General features: G+C 44.7%; 1 protein-coding gene across 4 annotated transcripts in view; it reads left to right on the top strand.

Annotated features, from left to right (window-relative positions):
• The window catches only part of ESYT2 (extended synaptotagmin 2), a 1,091,416-nt gene that overhangs the window by 279,945 nt on the left and 795,209 nt on the right, over positions 1-16,262 (top strand). For all 4 annotated transcript variants that reach the window (XM_069647986.1, XM_069647985.1, XM_069647987.1 and 1 more), the window contains exon 2: positions 10,026-10,067. In XM_069647986.1, the coding sequence (XP_069504087.1) occupies positions 10,026-10,067 (42 nt within the window). The remainder of the gene's footprint in view (positions 1-10,025; positions 10,068-16,262) is intronic.

The following is a 16,262-nucleotide window of genomic DNA, read 5'->3' as shown; positions in this document are numbered from 1 at the left end:
GGGTATCCCGGCACCCTGCAGCCGCTCCGAACTTGTACCTGCAAAATAAAAAGACAGTTAGAGCGCATCGTGAAGCAGGCAACAAGCGCTTACTTACGTGCTTCCAGGCGCTTCTATTCATCACACGGGCTCCATCTTCAACTCACTTCAGCCCGTCATCCGCCATCGCCGGAACCCTGCAAAACAAGAGACATCATTACTAAAGACTTTTAAAGACATTAGAATTACTTGAAACTTACCGTTCGTGCAGTAAACGACGGACAGCAGTCCTCTGAAGTCAAGAGGCCTGCTCCCCTTATCCAGTGAAGAAACTGGTTACAGCACCCTGCCCCGAGGCAGATGGAGAGCACGGCGTTCACTTACCTAAGGTGAGAGCGTTAACCTTTGGGGTTCTACAGGAGAAGAGAAAGGGAAGAAGAGAGAGACATTCAATAACCCAGTTCATTAATCCCATATTTTCTATCTGCAGACATCTTACCCTTCGAGTCAGACATACAGTGCACAGAGGTCCAGCCCAAAGAGCCAGCCGTGTGTTACACATCACCTTTGAAGATACGGTATACGCCCAGTCAAGACCGGCGCCTCTACGGGAATCAGGTGAGCGTTACAACAGGTCACTGCCCTTGATGCTGAGAGGGGGGAGCTGGCTTCCGGTGGACACAGTGCATATCAAAGGTTATTGGGGTTTTCCTGTCCTTTGTTAGTCCTGCAACCAGATCTCCCATGGGCCTGTTTGAATTAACTGTGATTAGTATGCGAGGCTAACAAAGGAAAGGGCGGATCCATGGAGCCTTTGTTAATTAGGCTGGCCATGACCGGAGGAAGGTTCTGCCTTCCCCATTCTGAGATGCCTTGATGTACTTTTGACTGTCATATTCCAGCTAAATATGACAGGAGGGGCAGCACCTATAGGCTGTGTCCAACCAGAATGCACGCTGGTCTATGTGTATGTCATGTAGTGAGCATAGGAAACTAAGTGCACATTAGCCCCTCACATTTAATGGAGATTTCTCTACGATAATTCATTTTTATTTAAACTTTTCAAAAAAAGCCCAGTCGAATCAAAACACGCACGCACGCACGCACACACACACACACACACACACACACACGCACACGTGCCCACACACACACACGTGCCCACACTGCGAATGCTTTGGAAGTGGACTTCGGCAGGCACAGCGAGCGCTGCAGACACAAAATGTTGTGTGGGAGATCTGTTCTTGCCCATCTCCTCAGGTACAATGGTGACATCACTGGGGCATGCGCTAGGGCTTGGTGAACTGTTGTTCCCCCATGCCCTGCATTGGCACGCGCGACACAAAGAATGCACAAGTCTGCAGGCTTCCTTTTTTGCTGGAAAATCACAACACATCTCTTATACCGGGGAGATCATGTATGATGGCTTTGGCTATGACATTGGATGTTGCTGGGACATGTGCTCCATGCTGCGCTCCAGGAGATATTTAGCCAATTGGAAACTGCATGAGTGTTGAGGATCAAGGGGTTTTGCCCTTCTGAAGAGTGAGTGACTACTCTGTCTGCGTATCAAGTGACGGATAAACCACTGTGAAGTAAACCAGCAGTTCATCACGGCTGACCTGGGAACGGAAGATATTTGAGAAGAATCTTCTCTGAAGTCGTAGAGGGAAAGGGGGAAATCCTTGCTAAGGTCAAGGCAGCTCCACAAAAGATAACCTACTTTATCAGTGGGTTATACTTAGTTTTGCTCTAGAAGACTTCTCACCAGAGCGGCTCGAGCTGTTAAATTCCATATGGGGCATGAGTCTGGGCAGCCATTCTGATAGCAATTATAGTTATTGTAGTGATGATGAAGATATAGCACAGTGCTATGTGGGGCCTAGGACTGAGCCTGTTATACGCATGGTAGGTGTGATCTGGGTCTGTATACATGCTGTGGCCTCTGTTATGCTGGAGTTACAGATCAGTGTAGTACTAGAGTCCACAGCGTTTGAAGCCGTTGTCTTGTTGATGCAACTGTTGATGTTGTGGCTTCATTTCACCTTAAATTAGTGAATATTGTTCTATGGAATGTGCTATATTCAGACAAAAGCTAATAGTTCATTAAACATAAGCGGAGGTAGTGTGATGGGTTGTGTGCAAGGAGGAGTTGTCTCTGTCTGGAGAATGACACACTGCGAGTATTTGCGTGCAGACTCTGAATTATTGGTTAATCATGATTTTCAGGAAACGTTATTTTTTTACTGCTAGTAGTAGTAGTATGGTATTTATTGAGGTCTGAGCAGCCTTCAGGAAGTGCTTTATAGGTCATGGTGGGGGGGGTGGAGTACACCAGGAGGGAAGCAGATCTCATGGAATCAGTACAAGGGAGCCTGCAGATAACTGGGCGCAGGGAGGAGGGTGGGCAATTGGGCAGCAAGGGATCTACAATCAACTGGGTCAGGATCATTGCGCAGTGGGCTCTGCTAGTGTGAAGCAACCGGCTAGATGATGCTGCGCACGTGAGGGTAGTATATCGTTCGTGTAATGTCCGCGAGAGAAGGACAACATGAGCTTGTATAGCCGGGTTCTGGGGCCATCTCGTTCATGATCATGGGTGTTGCCCTTAACCCGGTTTTGTGGTTGCTGCAACAATGTTAGCGTAGGTTCTTACATGTATGGAGTTTCCTGTGACCCTTTTATGTTTTGATTCTTGCTCCTCTGCTTATGATCTTATGCTCTCTTGTCATCCCCCATCCCTTCTGGTATATGTTGGTCTATGTGTACCTATCTCCAGCCTTAGTATTAGGGCCGTAAGTGTGTGCTGCCTCTTGAATGCCCGTTTTGAGTACTGGTTCGGTTCAACAGCATTTCTACATTGTGGCTATATGGGCTACGTGTTGTCATCTCATATAATCCTTCTCTTCTCTGTATGTTCGGCGCACGTAGGATAATTAAGGGTGGGGCGGTGAGTGTCCGGCCTCTAGAACAAGTTAACTTCCAATCGCCTTGCTAGTGGAGTTGTGTGCTTTGTAGTACGTTGCATTTGTATCCTATCTCCCTTTTAGGTTCTTTAACCAAGCAGTCTTGAGGGAAATAAATGGTCTCTGATTTGCATTTTTGTGAACAAATGTGGGTCGTTTGGTGTCCTCTTTCTCTTTGTGTTTGGTAATGTTTGTTAGTAGGCATGGAGGCTCCTGACGCTTAACCTGGCCGCATGTTATGGTATGTTCCCATTGGGGCAGGCCGGGGAGCAATTCGGCATGAGGAAGCTCTCTGTACCTAACTGCCATGAGTCTCCCGAATTCTGCGTCTCAATGCGTGCCCTTGAGCAGTCCACGTCTTCACAGACTGCATCTGAAAGTCGTCCTTTGCTCAACAGCCCATGCTTAAACATTGAAACCGCCCAAAGCTGTATCTATCCATGTCTCATGCTTTCCACACATTGTACTGTCAGGGTGACTATGAGCACCATACCAATTGGTGGTCATTCCTATGTTCCCAAAATGCACTTTGTTTTTATGCAAAGCAGCCAGTATCCTATATTCTGGTCATGCACATCATTCGACACACCGCACCCTAGTCCCGGTCACACCACTAACAATCCGGCCCCAGTCCCACCCACACCACTGACAATCCCCCCCCCTCGCACGTGCGGAGAGGGGTGGATGGTGGAGGAGGGGAGTTCCCCCAATACATTTTTTCCATTTTCCAGGGGTGGTAGGCTTATCTGTCCTGCTTTCCCTCCCCCTTGCATCATGTTCTGGTGGAATATTGGGATTTAAGTTCTAGTGGCAATTACTCTGGGTAGGGGTTGGCCGATTGGTCTTATTTTCCTAATGTGTTGTTTCTTAATAGCATATGTGCCTGTATTCCAAGTAATGTACAAGAATAAACTTCCCTGGACATCAGGTGTGTCCTTCCTGGAGGGAAGCGACTTGGTTACAACATAACACGTATTGTTCTGTAACTATTGGGTAATGTTGCTGCTCTAGCCTTTATTGTTCTGTAACTATTGGGTAATGTTGCTGCTCTAGCCTTTATTGTTCTGTAACTATTGGGTAATGTTGCTGCTCTAGCCTTTATTGTTCTGTAACTCTTGGGTAATGTTGCTGCTCTAGCCTTTATTGTTCTGTAACTATTGGGTAATGTTGCTGCTCTAGCCTTTATTGTTCTGTAACTATTGGGTAATGTTGCTGCTCTATCCTTTTTGCAACAGGCTGGAAGAATGTGCTTGTTTTACCGATAGCTGGCCTTTCCGTGTCGATGCATTGTACCTATGGGGAATTTAAATGTAAGTTCAGAGATCGGCCGAACCAAGTGGAAGGTGCTGTTTGGAAAAAAAAAATTGCGCAGTCAAAAACTAAGCAAGCTGGCTTGCCATCAAAATAGCAGCGTGCTTTATCCATATCAGCCTTGTGAAAAACACTTTTTCTCAGCGGCGTTTGCTGTCTCTGTAGTGTCCTTGTTTTTTTTTTTTTTGATCTGTGACGTTCTGCATGTAGAATTTTGTCTAGGAAGAAATGTCAAGGTTTTTCTTTCAAGGTTTTCAAAAAGTTTAATGCATAAATGGGGTAAACTTGATGCTGATAGAGCAGTAATGGAAAGAGGAGGGTAACATTATTTTATAGTAAAGTTCCGTGGAGCTAGTTTATTTAAACTAAATTGGGAGTAGACGAGCAAAAGCTCTGTCTTCGAGCCATGTGGCTCGTCCATTTTGCAGGTGCGCGCTTTCACTCTACCTTAATTATTGTTCTCGGGATGGAGACTGCTGCCTATGTGGCCTGTCAGAGGGATGTACCACTGAGCGTTGTTGGCATAGGAGTACCATCAAATGCCTGGTGCCACGAAGTTGTCATGCAGATGACTAACGTAAACGTTAAAAAGTGTGACAGAAAGTTCAGACTTCAGAATGACCTCTGCTTTGGACTTCCAACTCCCACCAGCGTTAGCCAGCATAGTCAACGGTTATGGATTATGGAACTCCTAGTCCAAAACACCTGGCGGGCTGATCATAGGAGATCAGTGGGAATGGTGTCACGATTCATTTGTGCGGCACAAGCCATTGGAGAGGTAGAATGACCAGAGCGGGCAGGGGCATACCAAGCAGTTGATGGACTTTGACCAGGGCTGGACTGGGAGCTAAAAAAGGCCCTGGAAACAATTAATGGGGACCAAAAGAGGCCCTGGAAATAAAGTTCAAAGTGACCCCATATGACTAATTTTCAGCAAGCACAATGCTTTTCCTATGAGAACATTTGGAAATACCACAGAAAAGAGGCCCAGGGTGCAGAGGCCCACCTGGAAATCTCCAGAGTTCCCTGTAGGCCAGTCCACCCCTGACTTTGACCTCTACCTTTATGCATCTGAACCATTCAAGCAACTGGCACCTTGAAAACGCAGGGCGACTAGGCCGAGTGGAATGTGGCAATGCTGACAGGCACGCTTAGGATACCTGGGCTCAGGGCAGCCCTGGAGCGTGCGGGAAACTTGCGCAGGTAAGTTTCAAGTGGTCGTTTGAGAGTTTGAGTGGAGGACAGTTTGGTGAGACAGAAGCCGCTTCCAAACTGGAAGAAACCTGAAGCAGTGGCATGACAAGCCAATCCATCACCCACAGTATAGAATATTTAAAGTGGCCAATCACGTCAGGTCCAGGAACATGATTCAGAATGTATTTATTTCCTTTTCGATGCCTGATTCTGACCAGGTCTTCGATTTCCCATACAGCCATATTAACATCTCAGTGCTAAGCAAACGGGCAACACCCTCCCATCCTTCCAGAACTTTTGACTTCCGAGGGATCCTTCTTGAAGCCAAAGGCCTCGACTAAGCCATCCCATACGAGGGCACAAAGCGGTATCGGCAATGGGCTGGCCTCCAAAATAACATATGCCCCATGAAAGTGGAAACGTTTCCTCCAATTTCCTGAGTTTAATGGCCCCGAGCGCACATCTCCACTGAAAAGATTCCGGATTCTGGAACACACAGACACCAGTTAGAATCAATTGTTGGATTTTTTTCCACAAGGCCCAAGGCAATCATTATCAATACCCTCCAAAATGCAATGGGCCAGGGCTCCTCCCAAACCCAAGAGGCAAACAATACCGTTTGTGAGGACCAAAGAAAGCCAGAACCAATCGAATGGTGAGGAATGATCTCGCAGGGGCAGCCTTGGAAGCAAGACAACACAGGCCACAGAGGTTCGAATCCAGATCCCATGCTTAGAAACCAAAGTGAGTTTTAAATGAACCATTAAATAAATAAATGGTTGTAGGAATATCCTCCTTTAAATCTATAAAGCTCCAAGACACGAGCCGCGAGAAGCATCACTAAGCAAGACTGTTGCATGTCTGAGGGAGAAAACGCATGTGGTTTGGCCAACCGGCCTGAAGAGCCTGGAACGGGGGTACGCCTAAACGAGCGGCACCCTATCAATTGCTGTTTAAAGTAGACTCTGGAAATGGAAATCTCCCTGAAACCTTGAGGTGAGGTGTAAGTCTCTGAGGAAAGGGAATACATATGGAGTCTCAAAATAGTCCTTCACTTCTAAATATACTAATCAAACCGCTTGGTTCATGCTTCCCCTTTTGGAGTTGTGGCAATTATTTGATGCTGTAAGAGCTGCCTATGAGCCAGAAACCATTGGCATGGGAAGTCAAGATAGAAGGGAGATGGGGTGTGAGGGAAGGCACAGAGCTTAGGAGTGTTTGGTATTTTGTATTCACCCATTGAGCAATCATGGCCATGTGGCTATTCTCACCATGTACCTGCCCCCCTCCACCCAAAAGATACACGAATGAGATCTCTCTGAGCTATCGGAGTGCTTTTAATGTGATGCCTTTGTTATTTCTAAGAAGCCTTCGAAATTATAATGGCTTCATTCCAATTGTAAATCCCCTCTTTGTTTAATAAAAATGTCTTAACCGTGTATGCACTCAGCCTCTTTATAAGCAATATATGTGTCCTTCCATCAGTTTCTTGCACTGACTTCCTGTTAAAAACAAGCAGTGGCAAAGCCAACCGTTTTGGCTCATTAGATAGGCATTTGCCAGGAACTGCCATAATATGCCCAGGTATTCATACCATTTTCCAGTTGTTGCCATCCTATGGCCAGGCAGTAAATACCATTATGGCAGCTCTTGTCAAATGCCTATGTAATGTCTATACAATAGCCCAAACGGTTGGCTTTGACAATGCTTGTTCACCCCATGTTTGCTCACTGTTGATGTACTTTTCCAGTCTAGGTCTTGACACATTGTGCCGCCCCTCTTTACTAATGTCTGGCGCCCGGACTATACTCTGTCCAGTTGCCCACTCTCGCCGCCCAGGCAATACCCTGACCAGTTGCCCACTCTCACTGCAGTGTGTTAACGATACACTTGTTGCCAGTCGTTCGGTAATCTATAACTTCATCCACACTTAAATCTCTGAGTCCACTTGGCGTAAACATGCTCGTGAGCCCTGTACTCTATTAATGACGATTGTGGGATTGAAAGCGAAATGGAGGCTGGCTGAAAGTTAGGTGGTAGTTTTGCCCTAAAAGGAAGTGCCTGACCTGTACACTTGAATCTTGCAAGCATGTCTCAAGTGCGACTTTGCAGGCTCAGTGCAGCAGAATTGGCGGAATAAGAGCAGATCGATAGCAAAACAGATCACGCAGGCGAGTTAGTTTCAGGAGGGTGGTGGTCTCCACTGGTGGTGTGAAAGTGGGGTTACTGGGTGACCCCTCTCCAAGCGGAAAGTGGGAATTAAGAAAGCAGAAAGGGCCTGGGTGGGAAAAAGTACTGGATTGAGTTTGAGTATTGGCTGCATTCAATTTGGGCTTCATAGTGTAGTTTAATTTTTTTAACTGGGGTTCACTAAACCCGGAAAAGCCTCCTCCCAGACTTCTCTAACACCCCCAGTTTCCCCCTCCCCCAAGCCCATCCATTGGAATTTTCTCCTAGATCCAGGAGAGCCGTTCTCATGGTATTCATTGAGCAGTACACCATCACACCCCAAAGAGTGGTGCCCACACCTACAATTTGGTTGAAACCCAATGATATCTCTCCCAGTTATTGAGTGACTGTCTTCTGCAGCCGAGCCTGAATGGTCCGAATTTTCTCAGGGACTTTTGTCTAGAATGCAGTATTAATGAAAGACAAGTAGTCTGAGTGCGCGGTTGGGTCCATGTAAGAGTACCTTTTTACAATGTACGGGACCATGTAAGCATGCGATCTTTGAGCATTATCTTTGATCATTTCAGATCAAAAACTGACATGCAGCACCCAGCAACAGTTGCTCAAGTTCAGTGGTTTTGTTGAATCAAGGATTTGTTCTGTGCCCAGCTATGGATCTTCCGTGATTGGTTGGTTATGCTTGGATTCTCTATAATAGAGTTTGACTAATAATTCACCCATGCCAAAGTGGCCCTCGCTAGCTTTGCTAATCGCAGTAAGCAATGACTAAGCTCACTGCCTGCGGGTCCTGGTTCAACTGCGTGTTATCACTGTTTGGTAGGCTGATTTGCTAATATCTGATGGGTTTCATGTGCTCTCAAAAACAGATATTTTAAAAGCTTCGTATTTTAAGGTCTAATATTGCAACCTATACATGAAGAAATCATGTTTTATGTATTACATACATGCCAACATATTCTGACCAAAAATCTGTAGGATTCTTGAAGTTTCAAAAATTGTAATTAGCATTATGATGACTTCATCGGAAATGTCACATGAAGCATCAGCAACACAGCATAATCATTTTCAAATGTGCTACATTGGCCATCATTAAGAGTTTTATGGTATTCCGGTGGCAAAATTCACCGGAATACTGCCAAACGGAATTACCATTACCGCCACTTGGTCCAGCGGATTTACCACGGATTACAAGTGGTGATAGGCAGAGTTAGTCCCCATAATTTCGAGTCTCTAGAACTCGATGGGGATTTTGGCAGAAATTACTGTCGCCAACATTTATGCCGGTTTTTGGACAAAAAGTTGGAGGATTTACCTCAAGCATAAATCCTCCACTACAAGGCCAAACTCGCTATATGGTGGACCGTTGAAAGTGGTGCTACCACTCCACCATACTCATAATGAGAGCCATTGACTTTTGATCTCCCATACGTAGATACTCTGACAGCTATTCCTCACTTTGTTCGAATGGTATTTGGCCGAAATTCTTTTTGTTGACTTTTTTACTATTAATCTATATGTGGCAAGTTGAGGTATGGTATACAGGGGGTAATGGGGTTGGGGGTGGAAGAAGGGCTGCAGGGGCTCCCTCTGCATTTTGCAGTATATTATGGCTAGGGTGCCAGCCATTCAGCATCTTGGTTCGCTGGGTTGGAGTTGCTGGTGTAAGCCTGCATTCCAGGACCCTGATCGCTGCTTTCTCACATGCCGGGCACCAGAGTTGAGCCCCCACCAGAACCTTTGCCCCCCACTCTTCACCATGCTTACCTGATTGCTAGCTTCCATCTCTCCCCGGCACCCCCCTCCGTTCTGCGCTGTATGTCCCCTCCCCATCCCTCAAGAGGCTTCTATGGTGAGTGTTGAAGGACTCGTGTGTGAGCCCCTTGTGTCGCCATGGCAGCCATTTTGGGTTGGGATTATCTATGCTTTGATGCATGGACACACCACCACATGCACATCCATCTACCAAAGGAAACCTTCTTTTTAAAAAAATGTTATTTTTTATTTTTAAGAAAAAACATTTTAGCACCTGGCTCAATGGGCTGGATGCTAATAGCGGTGAGCTGGACTTTGGGAGGGGGGTGCATGCTTGGCTTGTAACTGTCCTAAACCCTCGTCAAAGCCCTTTCTTCACTTGGGCCTACCTAGGCACAGGCTAGTGGCCCATTAACGAAAGCTTGTCGAGACACCTGACCGGTATAGTCTTACTGATTGCAATGCATACTTCTTTTATATCTTTCTAGAATGTCTTTGCCTAGTCCTAAATGCACCTTTCAGAATGTTTGAACATTTTTCTTTTAAATTAAATGACTGGCATTGTATTCAGACAAAGTGCATTTTTTTATTTTTTTACATCTGGTGCTAACTGATTGTTCTTTTGTTCCTTAGGTTCACTTTCCAGACGTAGAAAGGGCAGAATGGCTGAACAAGGTAGGAACATCATCTCTGTATCAAAGACTGTGTGATCCAGTGTTTTGTGATGTGCTTTTTAACTTTATAGATATTCAGAGGAAAATGTCTGGTTCAAACTGCAACACTAGGAAGAAAGACCACTCGACGCTGGAAAGGTTTGCACTGGAGCAAACCGGGAGATGCCGGTCAGAATCTCTGACAAATGTGATTCCCAAAGATTTGCTCATGGTCCTCTCCGGATTATCTTCAATGTAAGGCTTTGAGAATCGGGCACAGAGGTCTGCAACCTTTGGCTCTCCAGCTGTTTTGTACTACAACGCCCACAATCCCTACCCAGCAAAGGTGATGATCAGGAGTGATGGGAGACATAGTCCAAAACATCTGGAGAGCCACATGTTGCTGACCTCTGAGCTAGCAAACACAAATCGGACATGCTTCCAAGCCATCACCGGTTTGCTCCGGTAGGTTTATGAATCGAACTTTGGGTTTTTAAAGCCTGCCTGCAGGAGCCAACTATGATACTGGTGTACACGTCACATTCTGTTTGTACCTTCTGTCCATTCTTGCTGTAGGGAGGGGTGTGGTATGCACCCAAGGTAAATATCCAAGGGAGAGGCTGCGAGTGTAAATGACTAAGAGCAGCCGTCGCCTCATCGAATGCAGCCAACTGTGAGCAGGCATTTCACAATCTTTGAGGCTCGCCAAGCGATGGGAATGCTGCAAAACCTGTCGTTTCTCCTCCAAAGTTTGCTTACTACTCGAAGAAAGCCCGGAGGAGGGGGAACTCTGTTGCCCCCTGTAGCTTCCTGGACCTAGGGCATCCAGTGATGCAATTGGACGCCAGGCAGATTTGCTTACTTCAATAATGTGATTTATGGCCTTTAGGCTGGACGTGTTTCACTATTTACAAACAGTGCACCACTGACAGTTTTTTCTGTCAGATTTCATTGGTCCTATTTACTGCATAGTTCCTATTATCTAATGAAGATCCGGCCTTGATGTGCAAAACTACCCATAATACCACAGTTACTTATCTGGTAACACGTCTAGCACTGCAGAATGCTGCCGTTTCATACCCGAGATCCTGTCTAGACGAGGTGAATGCTGCATCAGGATGCCACGTGGATGAGGGACTGAAGATTAACCAGCCCAGGAAAACAGCCCGAGCTTCCCTACTATGCATAGTTACACGGTGGGGAAGTTCAATGCTAGTTTCCCTGCACCGCACAGATGATGCCCTGCAAGATAGCGGTGCATGGACAGTGCAAAGGACTAAGCCCGGGTCACGTGATGGTAATGATGTGGAAAAGTGACTAATTTAGCCACAGATGTACAAGACTGGAGAGCAGATAATGAGTATATAGGAGTGATCCCAGGCTGGGAAGTACAACAGTTCAGAGGGAATAAATAACGGAGTAACACAGAGGCAGTAAAGAATAGGAGTGAAACACAACAGCTGTTGAGACACGAGGAGCCAAATCCGTTGGTTGTCAGGCAACACTTTGATGCTTCCAAGTGCGCCGCGCAAAGCCGAAGATACAGCAGTAACATGCGTCAGAGCGTCAGAACCCCAAGATGGTGGCGCCAGGCCGCAAGGGACATCGGTGGCGCACGGAGAACACTGGAGTGTGTAGGTGGCCAGCACCGCCGTGTCGGCAACACCATCGTGGGTAGAGCCTTCTGGCTCCCCTTTCTGACCAGCCAGACTGCCGGTACGTGCGGGCGCGACCCGGCACGTGACGCAACCACTCGGCCCAGAGGTGAAAGTACATGGACTCGTCATGAATGGCATGACGTTTGAGTGATGACCACGTTGCGTATACATGTTTTAAATGTGGCGACATATCAGGTCTCTGTTGTAATATGTGTCCTAATATTTAGTAGCCATCTTTTTTTGAATCCTTGAGTTACATGTAGATTTATGGTATACCAGTATGTCCATTTATTGATAGAACCATGTGATTAATGCCTTCTTAAATTAGATTTGTTAATGCAAACCAACCAATACTAGACTCGGTACTCGAATTGAGCCCCTGTGGTTGATATCCAAAGTAAAGACAAGGACTACGACCAAATCATTAAGTCTGTGTTATAGCTTTCAGCTCTCTACAATAAATAAGTACTTGAACAGGCCAGAGTCAATATAGGCAGGAATGTCATGCTGACTCTCTAAAGACTATTCCTCTTGCTGGATCACTTGAAGGCCATTCCACAGGCTACTCGGAGAGCATTTGATTGTATGGACTGGTGCTACATAATAGAGCTACTGGGTAGGCTTTGGGTGCGTCCATTCTTTGTCTGTTATGTTGCCTTTGTGAGACAGGCATGGTATCAAGAGATGACAAAGACAACAAACGTAACAGTTTCAAAATCCTTTATTAAAATATCAAGATGGGTGTAACGCCTAACTTACTATGGTTGGAATTGCCCTACCTAAAGAAACTAAGGAACGTCTGTCCAAAACAAAAATCTGTCTGTGTCAAAACCTATGCTTGCCCTCACATTTAATACTTCAATGTAGTGGTGGAATATGTCAACTCAAAATAGTTTCAAAGTAAACGCTTGGAGAAGTCTCTAGCTCCCTCTTCAAAGTTTAGGATATAATTCGAAAGGCTAATGTAAAATAAAGACTTGGACTCCCTCTTTCCCAGCCTCGAGTCCAGGTTCACAATACACAACCGTTCCAACCAACAATGTCTTTAAGGAGCCCAGGGATTCTTCCCTAAGCTTTAAGTCTGATGCACAAACTACAAAGTTCCAAAGGGACTCCGTGATCTTCCCCCAAGCTTCAAACCATAGTTCACAAACAAGTTCCAATGAACAATTGGCGCATCGTGGGAGTGCTCGTTTGAGTGCTGTACGGTTTAGGATCTCTGCTACATTGATCCTGCTTCTGTCCCTGCCAACAGTTTCAAATCACTTTGAATCTCCACTGTGCAACGACTTCTTTGTGTGAATACAACTGCTGACTTGGGGTATGATCTGATTGACTTTCAATCTTTGGCAGAAACATATGAAAGCGTTCTACCACTAAAAAACGTCCTCATTTCATTTCAGCGGCTTGCTAAGCCCTTTTCCTGTTACTTGGCTCAACTACAAAAACTCACACGCGCATCGCGCGCGTGCTCTTTTGAGTGCTGTTCGGCTGAGCAGTAAGCAGTTACACTAATCCCAGGAATTTGAAACGAAATGCCAGTATATCACTTAGCAGCAATGCTTCAATCTGCAGGTAAACTGCTTGCTTGTCAATTAACAGAACCACCTACAGCTCCAAGTCAAGAAGATGATCTAGGAAAAAAGCCTAGTATTAGACCCAAAAAAAACCCAAAATCCAGCGCTTGAAATCGCTAACGGGTGATATTAGACAGTTCTGGAAACCTGGAAAGCATTGCATGATTGCCACAGCGCCTTGCCAATCGGATATTACTACTGAACATTCCAACTCATTGCAAACCTGCCCGCATATAACTGTAACTGACTCTATTCCATTTAGGAACACCAACCAACACGTAACTGACGCTGAACTACTGGCATGTCCTACACAGACCAGCCAGCATGACCTCAACCATCAGAAAGATACAATTGTAATGGCTCTAAACGCAACAGAAATTCAATCACCGCTAATTACAAAAGCAAGTACTCGCAACTACCAATTCTTTACTCGCAAATTGTTAAAACTACGGCGAAGGATATAACAATACCTCAAAAGATTTAAGTGCAGTCCTGCACAACTGAAACCTTACCCTCTTGCAGCAAGCCATCTGAAAAAATTGCAGGCCCTGTTTCACAATTTGCAAATGCTGAGCACACTATGTTACACTCAACTAGAGGAACCTACAAGCAAGCATCCTCTAAATCTATCGCATCCACCTATTTTATACCCTGAATCCTCCTAATCGACTTTCAATTCATCCGCTACATCCCCCATGATTTTTGAAAAACCTACCCCAACACCCTCTTTTGGGCTGACCCATCCACCTAATCTTCTGTATGAAACCACTTTGATTGCGATCAACACCGGAATTTAAAATCTTTGATACATTGGAGAAACAAAACTGAGGTGCAAACCACTCTACTAAATCTTCTATCATATAAAGTGGACTCGTTAGCCTCAGAAGTGAAACATTATCATCAGGTGTGCTTAAGAAATCATCAATGTCCGGCTCCACCTACCTCTGAATGTGAACCCTATGGAGTGGTGATTAAGCCCATTTTGACAATCGCGGTAGGTTCTCAGACAACTGCGGTACCTGAAATCATGATTCAAACTGATACTGTTATACAGCTTGATCCAATGCCTTCTTCAAGTATAACAGATGTTACTGAACCAGAACTTGAGCAGGAACCATCATTTGATCTATTTCAGCTACAAAAACGAAAGAAAAAAGACCGAACAAGTCAAGATCAACAAAAAAACAAAGAATCAACCCTCAGCATCTAGATCAGTAACTAGTAAATCTAAAAAATGTATTGAATCATTGACTACTCCAACACGTCTATCAACATCCAGTGTACTACCCAAACCTGCTCAAAAGCCCCCAAATGGGCAAATGAAATCTAAAGATCAAACAGACAGAAATCCCTCCTCATTACCTCCCATAAGTGAACCGGAGGATGAGCAATATGAGGAGCTAATTAATTTATCGATCTATTCCATCTCTTCCATCCCACAACTAAGGGAAAACCAGGACTCTGCACACCACCCAGCATCCCCAGAAAACGACAGAGAAAAAGCGGGATCAAAACAATGATAGCCCAGATTTTCTTACTATGGAACAAAAAAGAAGTTGAGCGTCCAATCAATTTAATAACTGGGCAAACACCACTCCCATTAGAGATCACATTAAATACTGCCCTGTTCAAACTGAAGAGAGATGGCTGACATGCTAACTAGGGAGCAGCCATACTCCTCTCAAAAAGAGGGTCATTAAACATCGCCAGGAGTCTCTACTACAAATGACTCCGAGCACAGATTTTCCTCACTTAAGCAATCAGATGTGTTAATTTTAACAATGAATCCTTGACAAAGAGGCGATCGACTGCCAAATCGAACAACATTGATAACTGTGTTCAAGGCCATAACAAATTTATAATTGATACAATCGCAAGACATTTAATACTTTAAAATGAAATAACAACACAAAGATGGACACCGTGAGTTTATTTATACCATTAGAGATTGTTAAAGAATTGATTTGGAATACAAAGGGTAAATAAAAACAATATGGATTTAACTTACATGTAAAAAAGCTGACATACGCACCAAGAGTGAGAGAGACATCCAATTCTAGATATGCCATAGCCCACTCCTCGCATGCACACACTTTTGAACCTCTCTTTATTAATTGTGAAAGTAATCAAGGTCACCTAAAACGAGAAGTTTATTTTAAAGATGTACTCTCAGACTCAGGACAACCAACATGGTCATGGCTTAAAAAAGCCATTAATGAAACTAACCATGGGAAAAACAATTAATGCCAGGAACCAATATTGACCACAAGATGGCTGTATGGAAAACCTAGAGGATTCAAACATCTGATGCAAACCAACAAAAAGCATTCATTAGCCGATTTTGACATAATTTCCCTGCAGGAAACCTGGATAACCAATTGAACCCATATGGCCCAGCCATGAAATCAGCTGGGTCTCTGCCATTAAACAGGCAAAAGGAAGACCCTCTGCTGGCATGCTAACAACTGTAAAATAGGATCTAGGTAGTATGCTAATATCTTGGACATCTCCCCACCCTTGCATCCAAAACACAGCATTTCCTCATCCAATCCCCTGTCACCTCTTGGTCCTCATACAGCCATCCTGAACTTGTATTGGAACCCAGTTTACATTAAGGATGATACATTTTTTGACTTGGTAAATGAAATGTTGGACTTGTTTGAGCATGAAACAACTATTCATACAACCCTAATTGTCGGAGATCTAAATATTAGATGCATAACCCCGAATAATTGTGTATTTTCAGTCCGAGTGACTAGGTGGTTAAATCTAATGAGAAAAAGGAATTTCACCATGTTAAACAGAACAATTGAAGGTGATATTCCTCCGGCTTCAACGTGGAATAGAGAGTCCTCATATGCCATACTGGACTATGTCTTTATCTCCACCTGTTCCATTAATAAAATTCAAAACCTTGTAGTAACCCCAACAATAGATAGTGACCACAATATAATAGGACTTACATGATCAAAACTAGAATAC

The sequence above is a fragment of the Ambystoma mexicanum genome, chromosome 2q (assembly GCF_040938575.1).
Source record: "Ambystoma mexicanum isolate Mex_15411 chromosome 2q, UKY_AmexF1_1, whole genome shotgun sequence".
NCBI classification, from domain to species: Eukaryota; Metazoa; Chordata; class Amphibia; order Caudata; family Ambystomatidae; genus Ambystoma; species Ambystoma mexicanum.
Note: the sequence above shows the minus strand (reverse complement) of the source record. Positions and strands in the feature narration are given on the sequence as shown.